At 38.8% G+C, this 18,787-nt stretch overlaps 1 protein-coding gene across 1 annotated transcript in view; it reads right to left on the minus strand.

The window, feature by feature from the left end:
• Nucleotides 1-753: 753 nt before the first annotated feature.
• DSG4 (desmoglein 4) overlaps nt 754-18,787 on the minus strand; it is a 59,478-nt gene continuing 41,444 nt past the window's right edge. The window contains exons 9-16 of the mRNA XM_045887951.2: nt 15,522-15,793; nt 14,093-14,232; nt 11,778-12,005; nt 9,391-9,696; nt 6,128-6,267; nt 5,912-5,975; nt 4,401-4,609; nt 754-1,521 (exon numbers count right to left, since the gene is read on the minus strand). Of these exons, the coding sequence (XP_045743907.1) occupies nt 754-1,521; nt 4,401-4,609; nt 5,912-5,975; nt 6,128-6,267; nt 9,391-9,696; nt 11,778-12,005; nt 14,093-14,232; nt 15,522-15,793 (2,127 nt within the window). The remainder of the gene's footprint in view (nt 1,522-4,400; nt 4,610-5,911; nt 5,976-6,127; nt 6,268-9,390; nt 9,697-11,777; nt 12,006-14,092; nt 14,233-15,521; nt 15,794-18,787) is intronic.

The raw sequence follows: 18,787 nt of genomic DNA on the forward strand, positions 1-18,787 counted from the left end.
GTACCCTACTGTTGTCATAATTCTTTTTACTATCCTAAATTCATTTAAAGTTACTGATATAAATCAATAAAGTGCGATAAAAATTCATCCATACTGATTTATGTATATATGCATATCTATACATATGTAATTCTTTTCAGTGAACCATTTTTCAGTGATGCACTCAGCTGGCAAACTCTTTCCCTGTATTATATTAATCATGCCCGAAATATTGCATATCTTGAGAAACTGTTTGAAGGGACAAATGATTTCAGATCGCTAATGAGATGCTCTATTTTCCTTTTCAATCTCCTTTCAGAAATGTACACTTTGTTCACTTTTTCAATTAAAAAATTTTAACAAATATTTCTCAAAAGATAAATACGACTGGTAAATGCAGGCAAGACTTCTTTTGCAGCCTCCAAGAACAAGGGCGTCTTGGCTTACACGACCAGTCCTATAGGCCTGAAGACCTCTAAGATTCGCCTTATGAGTTATGTGCAATTTATTAGACAGTATCAAAGGACAGAACACATTTTCTTTAAGTTTTTGGCACATTTTTTAAAACCAGAAAGAATTATAAAAGGCTTATATCTAAAGTGCTTAGACATACCACCCCCCAAAAGATATATTCAAAGAGTGCCATTGACCTTAGGATATTTGAATATTTGTTGGTTGTTAAAATGTTAAATATAGTACATTATACATCTTTGATGGATATGTTGGTGATTACAAGGTGCAAGGTCTCCCTGTAGAATACTGACCCCAAAACACTTACTGTTGGGAGTAATGTATGTTACTATACCGTGTTACTCGGTGTCGAGATGTCATTGGGGATGTGGAACCAGTGGTTTGGCTTCTGTGAATGTTGGGACTCACCATTTGTGTCACTTGAATTTCGGGCCCTACCAAAACACCGCCGCTCATTACAGGTCCCACACAGCCATCAGTCATGCTACCACTGCTCATGTCAGGCCTACTAGGACTAGACAGCACTCTCTCAGTGTAGATTACATTGTGTGTGTTAGCCAACTCAGCAGGTACACAGATATTCCCTTGAACATCATAGACAGGTGCCATTACCGTTTCGGTCACTACAACATTAGGTACGAGCTGAGGATCGAAAACAATTGTAGTGGGTTGCATACATTGGTCAGCCGTTGTGTAAGTCTCGGTCACTACAATATCCCCATGGATCATGGGTTCAGGTATTGCCATTTCTTCCTGGAATTCAGCCTCTGAGAGAGTCATTCCTGAGGAGTCATTAACAAAATAATTAGGCCCCAGCAAAGGCAGGTCGGTACTGATAGGTATGCAGGCCTGCTGTGAAGGAAATGGCTCAATTTCTGTATCTAAGCAGATTTCAGCCAGAGTCCTGAATTTTGGATCGAAAGTGTCCATGCAGCTTTCATCTAAATCATCCACAATCCAACTGCAGCAACCAATGGAGCCAACGGGAGACCCCACTCCCTCGTGGTCGTAAATGAGCAAGCAGTCGTTTGCCGGCTGACCTTCGTCTTCATCTGCATAAGCATACGCTTTCTAAAATTAGAAGAAAAACAGGAAATTAGAAGTTTCTTTTTCCTTAAAGTAACCAAAGAATAACAACAGTGCTTTAAAGGTGTCTGATTTGAGATTTTAGTGGAATGAACTGAAAAAAAAAAAACCAAAAACACTGATGAGTTTTTGCTGAAATTCTAAATGGAATTTTTAAAGGAGATCAGTCTGTATTAATGGTGCATAGAATTTGAATAAATGTGAATTGTTCTTATTTGAAAGCTAACAAATAATAATTTCTTTTTTTTTTTTTAAAGATTTTATTTATTTATTTGACAGAGAGAGACACAGCGAGAGAGGGAACACAAGCAGGGGGAGTGGGAGAGGGAGAAGCAGGCTCCCCGCAGAGCAGGGAGCCCGATGCGGGACTCGATCCCAGGACCCCGGGATCATGACCTGAGCTGAAGGCAGTCGCCTAACCAACTGAGCCACCCAGGCGCCCAACAAATAATAATTTCTACATTTATTCAGATTTTGACAATCCAGATTTGTCAAAGGCAAGGTTTTAGTGTTTTGGATTTATAGTCTTTTGTTTCTGAGGTGATCTAGAAATAACAAAATATATTTAGTTATGTTCAACATGTTATTTACTTAAGGAGAGGTAGTTGATCAACTTGGAATAAAAGCATGTATAAAGATGTCAATATCTTTAAGTTTCAGAGGCTTATGTCCAAATGTTCAGTGGTTTTATGTGACCTAAGCAAAGAGACCCAAGATGTCTTTGGAGTTAGGTTAACAGGAAAAGACAATAAGAGGTTACCTACTGTGACTTTCAAATTATTTTTAATGACAGCCCCTTTAAATGAAATCCTAGGTAGAAGCCCTCTATGTAGAACAGATGAAAGGGAACTTCTCTGTTTGAAGAGGGTGGGGTGGCTGATAGTTCTCTCCTCGCTTTCGCTCAGCTGCTGTGGCCCTGTTGGGTTCCATGAAATCCCGCAGGACCTGACATAATCTTACCGTCTCTCTATTTTATAAATAAGGTAACCGAAGGCCCAGAGAGCGTGAATGGTGTGCCCAAGACTCAAATAATTGTAGAATGCTACCTCAAGTCCAACTATCCTTTTTACACTATATCGTGCTCCCTACCCTCCGGTCTGTACTACGTACTAGACTCTAAATTCTACCATTGGAAATAAATGGTTTTAAGTCTTGAAATCAGTTCTTCATGAGTTTGGTATTACCTTAAAACTTTGCTGTTTAATATTTTTTTAATTATTATTTTTTATTTATTTGAGAGAGAGAGAGTGCAAGTTGTGGGGGAATGGCAGGGGGAGAGGGACAAGCAGACTCCCCGCTGAGCAGGGAGCCTGACGTGGGACTCGATCCAAGGACCCTGGGATCATGACCTGAGCTGAAGGCAGACGCTTAACTGACCGAGCCACCCGGGCGCTCTGCCGTTTAATATTTTGAAGTGACACCTCTGTAAGAGGATAATCCCCTCCTGCATGGGGCACATGTTGGCTGTAGGGGTGGAGGGTGGTGGTGTAAAACGTGGCAGGAAGGAAGCACTTCACCGTCCTGCAGGTTCCACCTAGTAGAGGGAGAGTCTGTGCCTCACCACCTCTGAAATGTAGTGCCAATTTTTAAGTGTAGAGCTGAAATATTTGGGGAAGGATGACCTCAGTGCACACAGAGAAGGAGAACACATTTTGATTTTATTTGACGTATCAGAATGCCCAGTGCAATTTTGACATTAATGGTAAAGCTCTTTTAAAATGAGTGTGATTTTTATGAATGATTCGTTAAATATAATTTCTATGACATTTCTATGATACGTATATAATTTGTGCCCATTTATTGAGTATACTTAGTGATATTGATCACTTATTTATTTATTTATTTGACAGAGAGAGAGACAGCGAGAGAGGGAACACAAGCAGGGGGAGTGGGAGAGGGGGAAGCAGGCTTCCTGCTGAGCAGGGAGCCCATTGTGGGGCTTGATCCCAGGGTCCTGGGATCATGACCTGAGCTGAAGGCAGACACTTAACGACTGAGCCACCCGGGCGCCCCTTGATCACTCATTTAAATAGTCGATGCTATTCATGCATAGTCTGTGATAGTATTTGTAACCACCAATTTTAGGAAAGAGCTTAGAATTACCACAACACCCTTAGCATTTTTTTTTTGTTGTTGTTAAGATCAGTGGTGAAATTCATGTATTACCATATAGGGGGTAAAACAAACCAGTTGAAATGTGATATGAAATGGATTGCTAATTAAATGAAATAAGCATACTTAGTAAGGATTCACAAGGGGATTTATTTATCCTTTGTGCTACTCTGTTAGGCCAATCTAATGCCTATGGAGCTTTCTTCTTTAGAATGCTCATAGACCCATGATCCCTTCTCTTAGTGAGGGACAGGTATCCTTGGGTTAGGGTACTGGATACAGAATAGGAGACAGGGGTTCTAGGCCCTGATCTATCATCAAGTCATGGTGATGCTCTGTTCCTGAGTTACCATTCTCTTCCTTTCCCCGTCCTAGCCTTTAATCTATTTTTCTCTCCTTTCTATTGGAGATACCTGCAGAGCGGGAAGGACACCATAAAGACAGGGACACGGATACACATTTTTTTTTTCTTGATCAAGATCCTCCTGTTTTGCTGCTGATATGGGAAACAAAGCAGGAAAACCGGAAGGAAACAGAAAACAAACAAACAAAAAATGGATGTAGGTCAATTGAATATGAAATGCGTTTGGCGAATTGGCTTTCTGTATCTTAAGGAGAAATGAAATACTTTCTTTTTTTCAGGACTGGGATAGAGTTGAGAATAACTGAACGTATTTCAGAAGAACCTACTGCCATTGTTGTTATCATTCAGTCTCCAGACTATTTTGAGTAACCGTGTGCAGGGGGATTACCTCAGAGAAATAGCTGTCCAGGAAAGCCATGTTCAGACCTGTGTCTGCATATTCCCACTGGGTCCCTATTGTGGAACTCGTTCTCCGTCGGGCTCCTGCTGGGTCTCCCGCGGCCAGGCCAGCGACTGTCCCCAGACCTGTGTTGAGTTCCACTCCTGACACACCCCCTTCCACCGTTCCTCCGCCCGCGTAGGTGTTAGTGTAGATTTCTGAAAGGAGAGAGTGTTCAGGTGACAGTGCTTGAATGGTCTGCCCTGTTCATCCATGGGAAACACTGCTGGCCACTGTGTGCCGTGTTACATACCACATCTACCCGCACGAATAGGTCCTGGAAAGCAAGGCAAGGGGCCATTCGAATTCTACCCAGTCTCGGGCTGGCTGATGAAATAAAAGTAAATGGTACAGAGGGAGTCAGCTTTCAGACTTCGGCCTCACATTTGCACAAGCTTCTCCCCTAGACTCACAGGTGGAGAGCTCGCCAAGAAGGAGCAGGACCTCCGCTTCCGCCCGGGGCTCTCCATCACTGCATCTGGCAAGCTGCCCCAGCTGTCAGAGAGGGCTTGCACCCCACCCAGGAGCCCTCCACAGCAAGGCCGGCAGAAACGGAAACAGTCCTCGTTCACCCCAGTGCTGGAGGAACAGCTGGCTTCCAGAGGCGTGTTCAGCCCTCCAGAGTCTGGTTTGGGATACTAAGGAACCACCACTGAGAAATCTCCTGTCTGCTCTCGAATCGGGCAACCTCTCCTCTTTGTTCAGTCGTTGCCCACTAGCTGGGTATTTTACAGTATTGCTAGGTGTACATGGAGCTGGTAAATTAGGAGAATATAACTGGTGAGGCAAATGCACGTGTGGAGTTAAGAAAAGTGCTTCAGTGTATATTAGAAGAGCATATTTGCTGCTTTTTCTGTTCTCTTATTTTTTTTTTGAACAGCTTGCATTACAGATAATGGCTATAATACCACTCTGTGCAAGGCACTGTTCTAATGTGTATTTTGTGATATATATATATATATATAAATTTTGTATGTATACGTATATGTGTATATTTTGTGATATATATTCACAAACCACACATATACATATGTAATATCTAACTTATATAATATCTAATACATACAATATATATCATACGTATGTGTATATGTCTGTGTATGTGTCATTCTTTACAGTGACACTTTGAAGTAGATATTATCACAAACTCAATTTCAAAGATAAGGAAATTGAGGCCCAGAGAGGTTAAGTGCTGCGCAAAGACATAGCTGGGTATCAAACTCAAACATTCTAGTTCTAGAGTTTGCCTTTTAAATTGCTACACCATAATCCGCTGCCTGTAGTTTAAGAAAAAGAGAGTGCTAACCTCAAACACGTAACTTTCCCTGCCTTTATGCTGTCATCCAAAGAGATTGGCAGACATACTGTTTTCTTTAAAATTACTTATACATGAAATTTATCTGGTGGAATAATTTTGTAAATTAAAAAAAAAAGAACGACAGAATTTGTTGTCCACTGACCGGAAGAATCTATACGATCCTGAGTATTGGAGGCTGTCATGGGTACACATATATTCAACACATCCTGAAAAGAAAGAAAAATATTTTTAAAATGCATGCTTTATGTTAAACATATAAACACTGACATATTTTTATTTTTGTGTCTTGTATAGTTGTCAAGACATGCTCAATTCCATTGAAACCCCACACTTCCCTGGAACACGTCAGTGCACTCACCCTGTCCTCGGGATGGGCGCCTTCTATCCTCCAAGACTGCATCACTCCATCTCCCCCTTCTGGCACAGGAGCAAACCTCGTCCCCAGGCCTTCGGGCTGTCTTCTTTTGCAACAACACATGAGCAGCAAGAGTGGTGACACTACCCAAGAAAGTGGAAAGAGAGTTCGCACATATTGCCCAATTTGGGAAGTCACTGAATGTCTCCGTTTTTGAAAAACGTGGCATTATATTGAGAACCAAAGGGTTAAATGCAAGTGTAAGAAAGCATCAGGATTGAATGCTAAAGGATTCCCCTAAAGGATTTCCCTAAAGGATTGAATATACATATCCATGTTTATAAACACCAAACCACCAAATCACATAGACTTTTGAAGCTAGACTGAAGGGAATTTGGGATCATGTAACCAGGGTTCTTACTGATAGATTAGGAAAGTAAGGGTCTTTCTTCCCTCTGCTCTAGCACTCCCAGCTGGTTGCTGGCAGATCCAGGATTCAAATCCAATTTTCTGATTCCTAGTCCCTCCTGTACACACCTATAATTGTCTGTGTATGTATATGTATTTGCTAGCTATATATACATATGAATAAATATGTACTTATCTCCATAAGCATGTGTAGATGCACAGGTACCTGGGTATGTATAAACATACACATAGACTGTCTCTGTGGATATGTATATATATATTTGCATATCCATATAAAAACCAATATATACAAACCTATGTAGCCAAACATCATGTACATACGTATAAGTTAAATACATAATCAATATATGCTATCAGAAGGATTGAATACAAATTTCAGTATAGGACCTAGAAATAGGTCTCCTCTTCAACCCTTATACTTTGAATCAATCAAATATCACCCACTAAACTTAATTGAGCTATTTACATTTATTATTTTAAGATTTTTTTTTTTTTAAGATTTTATTTATTTATTTGACAGAGAGAGACACAGCGAGCGAGGGAACACAAGCAGGGGGAGTGGGAGAGGGAGAAGCAGGCTGGACCCTAGGATCATGACCTGAGCCGAAGGCAGACGCTTAACGGCTGAGCCACCCAGGCGCCCCTATTTTAAGACTTTTGTCTACAAACTGTGATGAAAAATTTACCTCAATTCTACACTTTAATCCATAAATATCAACATTTCTTTTTTTTTTAAATATTTTATTTATTTGACAGAGAGAGAGACAGCAAGATAGGGAACACAAGCAGGGGGAGTGGGAGAGGGAGAAACAGGGTCCCTGCTGAGCAGGGAGCCCGATGTGGGGCTCGATCCTGGACTCGATCCCGGGACTCCGAGATCATGACCTGAGCCGAAGGCAGATGCTTAATGACTGAGTCACCCAGGCGCCCCTAAATATCGACATTTCTTAACTTTTCTAAGATTCTAGTATACACTCAGTTTAGTTCTTTGGGTCCACTCTAGTTTTTTTTTTTATACTTTCCTAATTCCCTAGTATAACATGCATTCCACTGAGTTAATTAGAGGTACGGATGAAAATATCAAAGCTGCTAAATCAGGGCTTTTATTGATTTCGTTGAAATAGTTAATCTCACTTGGAGCAAACATCAAAAGTCTTAAATGAAGGCCCTTTGAGAAGATGTTTTGGGCGGTGACCCCTCCTCTCTCCATCACACTGCTCCTCCCCCACCAGACCACAGCCTGGGCTTTTCCGTTGAGAACAAATAACTTTTTCCAAAAGGGTATGCCACTTCTACAACCGACTTCACAACTCTTATGTTTCCTTGGCCTAATTAAGGAAGAGGTGTGAAATTTTGAGTGCTAGTCCACTGGGAATGCGGCTGATCCTGGGTTTTTATCCCTGAACTGCACATTAGCCTCAGCAGAGGGCTTACACATGCCACACCTGGGGTCTCATCTTGATTACTCCTGCTTGAAAAGGATTAATTTTAAAGATTGCCAATGATTCTGATGTGCAGCTGAGACGGAGACTTGCTGGCTTAAAGGCAAGCTGACACCTCGACTCATTTGCTATTGTCGTGTTCTGGGAAAATATCTCTAATACCGTTACGATGATCACTCATGATCTTGGTATAATCTTGAAAGTTCATATTAGTTTAAGAAAGAAAGTCTGCCCAAAAGTCATCTGTTATTTTTTCATTCCTCAAAATGGTAAAGTTTCAGTGTGTACTTTTCCATTGAAACATATTCATATTATAGTTTGAAGGATTTAGTCCGCTTTAATTTTAGAATCCAGTTTTTGATGTCCACAAAATCTAAAGTATTGCAGGCGCAGCCTAAAATGTATTACTCCTCTGAGGATCTACATGTTTTAAAAAATGGTATAGGCAGAGGAGGACCCTTTTTGCGATGTTTGCTTAGGGACCTCACCATTCTATGTCCTACTTGCAGACACTCCTATCAAGAGTCCAGAGGCTCATTTTCTCTTCTAGGCTCTTCTGCCTGCTTCTTATTATGCCAGCATGAACAGGTCACCTGATCTCACACATCCTCACTGATTTCTCATTGCCTGTGGACTGAAGCCCAGAATGTTTGGCTTATCATGAACATTCTTTTTTTTTTTAATTTTTTTTATTTGACAGAGAGAGAGAGAGAGACAGAGAGAGAGGGAACACAAGCAGGGGGAGTGGGAGAGGGAGAAGCAGGCTTCCCGCAGAGCAGAGAGCCCGATGCGGGGCTCGATCCCAGGACCCTGGGACCATGACCCGAGCCGAAGGCAGACGCTTAACGACTGAGCCACCCAGGCGCCCCTTATCATGAACATTCTTGCGTGATGACTCCCAGCCTGCCTTTTAGCCTGTCCATTTCCTGAGTGTTCAATGCCTTTGATCCTTCTCCTTGTTTATGTTTGTGTTGTTCCTTTCAGATTTCCCTCAAATGCCATCCTCCTTATAAGAAAGTCTTCAGCGTGTAGGGTCTGGGTCAAAGCCACTTTCTCCATAAAGACTCCCAACCTTTCCCACTTGGACTTGAATTGCTTCTTACCTCTCTTAAAGCACGTTGCTGAAATTTTCATGATGGGATTTACTCTATGTTTTGCTGTATTATACTTAGAAATTTGCTTGTGTTTTTCATCTCTATGACCCTCACTAATTCTAGTTATCATTACTGAACAAGTACATGCCCTTATTAGTCCCACTGTTTTCTTCCAAATTCCCCTGAGAATTGCTACAGATACCAAAAGGACATGGCCAAATGAACCTAGCCACCACAGTGAGCCTGGTTACATTCTTATTTTGAAAAATTGCTGAAAAGGGGGATTCGATCCAGTACTTACAAAGTAGTAGTAGGAGTCCCATAGCGATCATGCCAATCCCTGTCGGTCCGAGACCAACATTTGAACCCCCAGCTTGTTCATCAGTGACAGTCCCATATACGTCACTGGTAGCTGAGCTGCCGTCCTCTATGTTGATGCCCGTGGTACTAAAGTACAAGCACATGTGGTTGTTGTCACAATCACAGGCCTCTAATGCCACAATCTGTGGCAATTCGCATGCTCGGTTATAGCTGTCCTTCACTATGATTGGGATTTGGTAAACTATGGGATTTAAAGGCTGCTCAGCCATCAGGATTGCAGAGGTGGCTGAAAAAGAAGAGAGGAAAGAGAAAATAAACTGAAATTCCTTGGGGTAACCCTTCTTAATACCCAAGACTCACCTAGGGCCTGATTTTTATCATGTTCCCTTAGTCATACAGCACCCTCTACTTTTTTTTTTTTTTAATATTTATAATGAATTGTTGAATACTTCTTCCTGCTGAATTGGTATTTCTCTGAAGCAGGCTAGGACCCTGTTGCTTATTTTCCAGAGCAACAATATTTGGCGTATTATATAAATATTTGATAAATATTTGTCCAATGAATGAAGACTATCGAGCAGAAAGGAAATATTAAAAGTCTTCTATTTAGGATTATGGTTTGCAAATACCCTCCTTAAGACTGTTGTTGATCTCTTATTCAAAGACGCTGTTCTATCATTTAAATTTAAGTGATTCCAGTAACTATTATTTTCCTAAATCTTTTTGCTACCATTGCCTATCAATTTGCATGGAAATTATTGCTTAAAACATAGGTTGAAATTTATTTATTAGCCCAGGGAGGGTTTAGAGATGATTAAATTTACACTTAAATCACGAATGTTAATTAATTGATCCATAACATGCAATAATTATAAATATTATGGTTTCTTAATTTCATTTAGCTATATGATAAGCCAGCTATGTCTACCAAAATGTAACCTGTGCACAAGGCAAGAGCTGAATAACGTGCAATGCTATAGCACATTAGGTGAAAGTTTATTCTGTTCTTTAACACCAACATCGAAATAGGACTCTAGGAATATTGTCTCCAATGCGATTATATTTTTTATTGGCAAATCTATAATATAATTTGAATACCTTTATGAACCTCCACATTGAACCTTTTTTTTAAAACGATTTTACTCATAATATCTAGGATCTTAATGAGGAAAACATGGTTAGCAGTTGTTATTTAAGAATGGGATATTGGGCTTTATAGGAAGGGTGAATTCAAAGTTGTCTTGATTTTAATGGGGTTACTTTAATGTCCCTAGCTTTTTAAAATATTAAAGCGGTTTTGTGGAAAAGACCCAAAAAGTTTTATTATGAAAACAAGTTGCTTAATTTCCTCTTTTGACTAAGTCCTTACGGGTGGCATTTTTTTCTGGCATCCTTTTAGGGTTTCTCCATTCTCTGAATGGAGAAGCTTAGCAGCTTCAGAGAGGTGGGAAATATTTCCTCTCACTCTGGGCTCTGAGGTCTGACCCCCATCCCATCACCCCCTAAACATCTTTTAGTTTTGCCTCAAATGAATATGAAATTAGAGAGCTATTGTAACCCAAATGAGGTTCTCTTACAGCATTTCATTTTCTATGATACATTTAACATCTCAAGGAACTAGAACCTAAGTATATAAAATGTTATGTCATCTGAAATTCACTCTCAGTACCTTCAGGCATTCGTTTTTACATAGCAACACTTAGCACAATACACTTAACTACTTGGAGATCTTTACTCTTTAAATACTTTGGTTTATGTGTTTCTCTGTATCTAAATGCTTCACATAATTCTAATTTTAATGTTGTTCATACTACATCCCAATAATATGTTCTACTGTTTGCCTAACCATTCTTCCCATATTGAGCAATTTGGATTTAAATTTTTACCTTTACAAAAAGTCTGAGCTTATCACTCTTTCTAAAAAGAATTTCATTGATCTTATGTACCTGAGTACCAAATACATAGATGTATTTATGTGATACTTGAGTTTCAGAAACTTTTAAGTGATTTGCTTGAAATAATTCAAAATAGGCAATTGTGACATATGCTGAGTTAGTCAAGGGTTCTGTTTATTTCAAACTGATCAAATATTGGTGTAGCACCCCATGTAGACAAAATGGTGGATAAACTGATATTTACATACTACTATTTGTAATTGCAGTATTGATAAAACATTTTTACTTTTATTTCAGTTTAAAAATTTTCCAAATATCCTAAGTGTGAATATGAAAGATTTTCTTACTTATTATGAATATAGCCAAGAATCATAGAATCAGAGATAGAAAGTGTTATTACACGTCTTGCCTAACTATTTAGTCACTGTTTTTGCTTTGGTCTTAAAGATGAGCAAGTTTGCATTCCACTTACCATTTATTGATCTGATATCCCACAAGTCAGCTGTCCCTGGTGGCTGATCAACCACACAGAAGGTATAGGGAGACCCATAAGAATGATCACCAACATCTCTTGCAGAAATAAGGATCGATGGAGAGGCAATGCATATGTAATCACTTTCAGCCAAAACAACTGGACAGTAATCATTGACATCAGGAACTTCGATACATATGGTCCCTGTTGCCGTTTTCCCAGAGCCATCTGAAACAGCAGAGGATCATGGGTGTTGGGGTAAATGGTGTGAGGGAGAAAATTCTTTCTTATATTCCATGATGATGCTGCAGCTTAGAGGAATAACATGAATGACTCTTTGAGGTGGTGCCTGATGGGTTTCTGCTTATTTCAATGACCCGAAGCCACCCTTGCCTTTGCTCACTACCTTCCAGCCACACTAGCTTCTTTTTAGTTCTTGGAACAAGTTACTTCCTAACCCAAGACTCTTGTGCATTCTATTCATTCTTCCCAAAATGTTTTCATCTCAATTTCATTCAGCCAACTCCTACATATCCCAAGATACAAAAGTAAATGTCCCTCAGAAAAGGCTCACAACTTTCTGTTCCTACCCTGTCCCCGTGAACAAGACTCCCAGTCCAGCCTATAGCCTTCCATTCAGGATGCTTATTGAGTTCTGTGTTTGCAGGAAAATACCCAAAATTCAAATGCAATAATTGTTTGTATATTTTTTCTTTCTGTTTTGCTGTTTATTTTAATGCCATCCCTTAGATGCTATTTCTCTTTGAAATGACACTTCTGAAAACAAACATAAATCTATTAAATTTTTTTCCTAACCTACTTGGAACAAATTTTGGGTTAATATAGTTTATTAGAAAGGGCAGAGGACCAAGAAATAGGAATCTGGGCTTTTAGTTCACTTTTTCATCTGGTTGGCTTGTGTCTGTGCAGATACTCTGCTTAGGTACATAACAATAGCCCTTGGTTTTAGTTTTCTGTTGTACATTTTGATAGTTTTTTCCTCCCTCTATTCACTCAATGACTAATTTTTATTCTAGTTTTTGAAGACATTCACATATGACCAGTGTGCAAACATAGGCCGTGATCAACATGGTTAGAATCCTTTATAGGAATAGGTTTTCCAGAATACTGATAATAAATCAAACTACAATATTTTGATAACTGACCCAGGTGTTAAAAGTGACACTCACAGGATGAAGACCAGAATTATGGACCACAGTTACTTGGGTATTATCATGGTTTCTTTTTAAATCTTATACTGCCTCTTTATCTTTGTCTCTGGCCACTGTAAAGCTCAGATAGACAATACAAACCCGTAGTATCTATCTTATATTAGGTATATGTCTGGAACACCTGTTTTCACTCTTCTTTCCTGGTTATTGACCTTCTTTTGTTTTGTTCTGTAGTAGCTGGTTTCCTAGGCACTGTTTAGAGAATGATTATTGATAAATAAATTCCTGTTGTAGTCACCAGGAAGAATGCTTAATAGATTTTCCCACATGAGAAGCAGCTCAGTTAAAAGTTCAGTGTGTCTGCAGTTATGACTTTTAATTTGGCTCTTATATTTGGAATAATCTTGTGCTTTACAACATGTCCACTTAAGGTGCATTTACACAGGCTTCTCACTGTAGCTCAGTTTTAGTGATTCTAAAATAACTATACTCTTGGGGCACCTGGGTGGCTCAGTTGGTTAAGTATCTGACTCTTGTTTTCTGCTCAGGTCATGATCTCAGAGTCCTGAGATGGAGCTCCACCTCGGACTCCACGCTTAGTGTGGAGTCTGCTTGTCCTTCTCCCTCTGTTCTCCCTCTCAACCCCCACCCCTGCTCGCATGTGTGTGCACAATCTCTCATAAATAAACAAAAAAATCCTTAAAAAAACTATACTCTTTGGGACACTGCCTTTCCCATAGGTCATCCCCAAATGAACTTTGTGTACACCTTGTAGCATTTACCTTATGTAAACATTCCTAACATACTCTGAAAGTTGGATTAACCATTTCAAGAAATGAGGCCATAAGCAGAAACTGAATTTTACTTATAGACTTAAACTTTTATGCTTTCTGCTGTAAGTCACATACAGTTCTTTTTTGGAAGTAGATAAAATAAATTATGATTTAAATGTAAATTATGGTTATGAGTGTACTGAGTTCAGTTCTTAGTCTAAGGTATTTAGAACTCTCTATTAAGTCTTGTAGACAGACACATTAAATGATATATTTTATTTGAGTCAATCTAATATCAATATTAGAATTACATTTATATTTAATGGAATAATAATAATTTTATTAAAATATTGAGAAGAAATTTTCTTACCGTCTATGGCGAGGATCTCTGCCGTGTACATCCCATTGGTAATATATTTTGACTTCTTATCAAATTCCCTAGAAAATTTTATCTCACCAGTCCTTGAATCTACTTTTAACCAGCTGCCTGCATCATGTCCTATGATATACCTGTTTTTTAAACAAATAAGTTCATCATTTGCTCATATGAAAGTTAATAATTTTAAGTCACATACAATGTGTTAAACATAAATATGGTGTTTGTATGGTTTATGGTGATAATTGCCTTGGTTTATAAAATATATATATATCAATAAAATTTTAGTGTTGAACTTATTAATACACAGGTTCACAACAGAGTTTTAAAATTTCATGATTCTCACTCTTCTAGCTCTTACTATAATTGTTAGTAAAATGTATGAGTCTCTTTCAGATTTATTTATTATAGCAATATCTACTGAGGGAATATCCTTTATTCATTTTCACATGTGATGTACTTTGTTTTTCCTAGATTTTAAGGCGTATTTGTTTTAGGGTACCTCACTGTTGGCTTGTTAGGGATTGTGGTATTATATTAATATAATATACTATACTATAATATAATAATGGATTCAAAGTGCTTGACCTTAGTGGAAGAAGATCTCTGTACCAAGCACAATTTCAAGGGTCCAAAGCACTTATCTGACACACCCTTTCCTCTATCCCATATTGATAGACTTCATAATTTTTGTTGTCTGTCAATTTGTTAGTCATTAAGTAATCAAAACTGTTAATATCAAAGTAATTTACAAGTCAATAAACTGTTCAGAGAAAAGAAGAGAGATAAGGAAAGAATACTTAAATATTTCACTAGAGTCATTTTCTAGGATATCTTGTAATATAATGTAATTCATGTATATAATCTGTGTACCTAGTGCCTCAAATGCTTACCTTTCTATTTCTGCAATTCTGACTTTCTTTATACTCATCAAATTTCTGAAACGCCTGTGTTTCAGCTTCTCCTGTTCTTTTTTCTTCCTTTTAAATTAAACTGGGGGTTGAGATTAGCCCCAAAGTCATTAAGTAACATGGGTTTTAAGGAAACAAGCAGTGCTTCATCTTTTATGATGTCTCATAGTTTACAATATGGCTTAATCAGCCTGGGGCCAGGGTGGTAGCAACTGGCCACAGAAGATTAGAGAGACTCACAAAGTCTCTTAGGTAGCCCTTTGACCTCATAGTTTCTCCCTGGGCACAATTACCTTTCTAACCAGTTGGAGGCCATATTGCCCCTAAAATACTATTAAATCTTGGAAAAATGTCAGTGCTACAAAAGCGTTCTAAAACAAGCAAATGAACAAGAGAAGCAAAGCAAAACTCAAAAAGCACTTCAACCCACATAATCTAGCACATTCTGTGTGAGCTAACACTGGACAAAACCACATTTTATCACTTTGACATGAACACAGTATTTGTGGTACCTGACATTGGTGGCAGGATTTCCCGTGTCCACATCTGTAGCCGTATAGGTGCCAAGCACATAATTCAATAAGGAAGTCCCTCTTATTCCTTCTCGTATACTGAAGGTCATAGAGTTTGGATGAAATGTGGGTCCTTCTCTCACATTAACAACCTGAATTCTCACAGGGGTTGAGTGCATTTGGAATCGAGAGGCAATTGAGTGGTGAAATTCAGCTTGGTTTTTCACTCCAATACCAAGATGAATATTAGGCATTTGTTCATAATCCAGCATCTGAAATGATGGAAAGTAAAAAATTCCAAAACAGCAAAAGGACTCTCTCTTGATAGAATAAGTAGCCATGATAAGAAAGCAAACACGAGAGTGAAGTCCAGGAGCTATGTAATTCAGATTTTTAATGGATAAAACTTTCCTAATTACTGCATCAGATATTTCAGACATATTATTCCCTTTATCTCTTGGCATAATCAGATATGTAGGTCATTTTGACCTGTGACTTAAGTTGGACTCAAATCCTAGAGTTTTAAACTTCTTTATAAAAACCCTGAAGTCAAAAACGATGTCTTTCCAAATGAGAAACATAAAAAATAAACTTAGCATGAAATAAAAGGGGTTTACACCTGGTGAATGAATAAATAGGACCCAGGTTTTCTTTGTAGAATCCACATCTGAGAATCTCTTGAAATCAGCAGAATAAAGGAGCCAATATATATGATGTAAATGAACATGTAATTTAAAAAAAAATGATGCAAACAACTTCTAAAAGAAAATTCATGATTATTAAATGCAGCCCTAAACTATAATTTCATTGTGCTGGATCTGGTGGTGTGGACAAGAAGGTTTCTTCACAGGGCACATTCAAATAAATAAATACCTTTCCCAGAGAAAAGCCACCTTTGAAATGGGTTCTTTGAAAGGTGAATGGAATCTTTTGATCCAGAATGATTGATGTGGTGACATGAAAAGTCACCACCAACAATTCAGCACAGAGCTGACTGAATTGTGTACTAAAAAATGGATTTTCAGTTGGAAGAGATTTCCCTCTTGCACAACAAGTGAGAAAGCAGTTGTGAAAAAGGGAGTCCTGGACAAAGTCTGTTTAGAAGTGTTCTGGAAGCTAATGTAAGCATCACTTGCACCACATTTACCAACAACAGAAGTCAAGATAGCAGCCCCATCAGCAAGACCCTGAGGTAAATCTCTGCTTCTCAAAGAAATTCTATGACATCATAAATATTTTCTCAGTAAATTTTAGTTAATTTCTTCACAAGAGCTAATAACAAAGAAGTATTCACAGGAATTCAATTGTGATCACATGATTTTCTTAGATTTCAGCTCAGCCCCTTCAGGTTTGGGGTTTTGATTCTTTTGCACATCTCTTCTCCTCCCTGGTCTACAGGATGCCTTGCACAGAGCCGACTATGAATGGTATACTCAAAAATAGATTTTCTATCAGAAGAAACCCCTCTTCTATAACTCAGCTTTTATTTTCTAGAATTCCATGCTGTCTTTTAAACAAATGAAAGATCTGAGATCCTCTCTTCTGGTAGAGAAATCTCTTGGAGCTTTTTTGTGTGTACACACGTGTGTGCTTTTTGTTTGTCAGAATAGTTCTCTCCCTTTTGGATAGATGTGAAAAATATATTAATATGTATATAACATCGTGTCAATTATAGACATTCACAGAATATAGTGACAGGAAATTGGTTGGGGGCTAATCTTCCCTCCAATAGCAGAGACTCTCTCATATCCTATGCAAGTGGGTCTTTTTATCAAGAGTTTTGCGCTTGTGCGCAGAAGTTGGGATTGTGCGAAGAGCAATAAAAACAACTATGAGTCTCTGCTTGGAGTTAGAATGGAGTGGCTAGAACAACTCGGTTTCTGCACCGTAAGGCTGACTGAAGAATACTCACAAGGAATACGCAGATCTGTGTCAGAATGGGTGGAGCGAATGTTAGAGAGTCTACAGGAGGCTCAGGAAGGGCTCAGGATAAAGATGACCCCTTCAGAAAAAGATTTGGCCTCTGGGGAGTTTTTTGCTATGTTACATTTTAACATAGAAGCTTAGCTGTTAGAGTCTCCCGTGCAATTTTGTTTGTTTTTGCTTTGGGTCTAATAGGACCCTGCTATTTCTCAGGGGGATGCTGGCTCATTTCAGAATTAAGGATGGAGAAAGGGAGGAGGTTAGCAGTCTGTACACCAAACGGCAGTGTTTCTGTGGCCGGGGACTGAGGAAGTGGTTATGTGGGTGTGGGTGTGTATGTTCTGCTTTGCAGGAATTGACATTATCTGCTGTAAATGGGTCTGGAAGACAGCAGCAGGCACACACAGTCGGTGACTGTGAACAGAGGGAAATGTCTCAAGGCACGAGTTCTTGAGCCGGACTTGTTTTCCTGGCCCCACCTTCCACCGTGAGGCACGGAGGTGGCATTTCAGTAAGGCTTTGGAAACAGAGAGCTCGGGTTGGATCCCGTCTTTGTCATTGACCACCTGGGTGAACTTAAGAAAAGTTAGTTTTCCTCTTCGGTTTTGTTTCACTTTCTATAAAAAAAGGAATCAGAGTATTTTCTTCCCAGAGTTGGGATGATTAGATAGTATGCATAAAACCTCTATAATGCATATGACTGACTAGCTGGTATTTTGTGGCTGCTTAGTAAATGCTAATTAGAATTATTATAAAAACAGAGAACCAACATTTCTTTGTTAGAATTCCAATTGGATAACATTTTGCTTTTCTTCTCAGTGCTGAAATGAATGTGTGTACACACACGCACATTTATATTGTTTGTTAGTATTTCCATACACATTTATCAATAAATACCGGAAGGAAGTTATTAATGACAGAGAGATCTTTTACCTTCTTAAAGGTTTTCTCTTGTTACACTACAAGTTCCTTGAGAACAAGAACCATGTCTCATTCACCTTCATATCTCTAGCACCTCGCAGTTCTCAATACATCTGAGTTGAATTGAATCATCTGTAATATCCTTTGACTAAGAAAAGGGTTATATCCTTAGACTAAGAAAAGACTTATGGAAAGCTTAGTCAAAACCCATGATTGAGGGGCAAGTTTCCACAAGGTTAAATGGCAGCTTGGGTGAAAATGGAGAAGATGCAGGAGGGCATTAGTGACCTCATTCCAAATGCCAAATTCAGGAAATTACACATATGTTCTCTAAATACATAATTCCTCTGGCTGTGTCCTGACATGCATACTAAGGTTTTATATTTATTTTAATTAGCCTTTCCATATTATTTTGATATTCT

Source organism: Mirounga angustirostris, unplaced genomic scaffold, assembly GCF_029215605.1.
Source record: "Mirounga angustirostris isolate CCGP_5_RB_7025 unplaced genomic scaffold, mMirAng1.0.hap1 SCAF_14, whole genome shotgun sequence".
NCBI classification, from domain to species: domain Eukaryota; kingdom Metazoa; phylum Chordata; class Mammalia; order Carnivora; family Phocidae; genus Mirounga; species Mirounga angustirostris.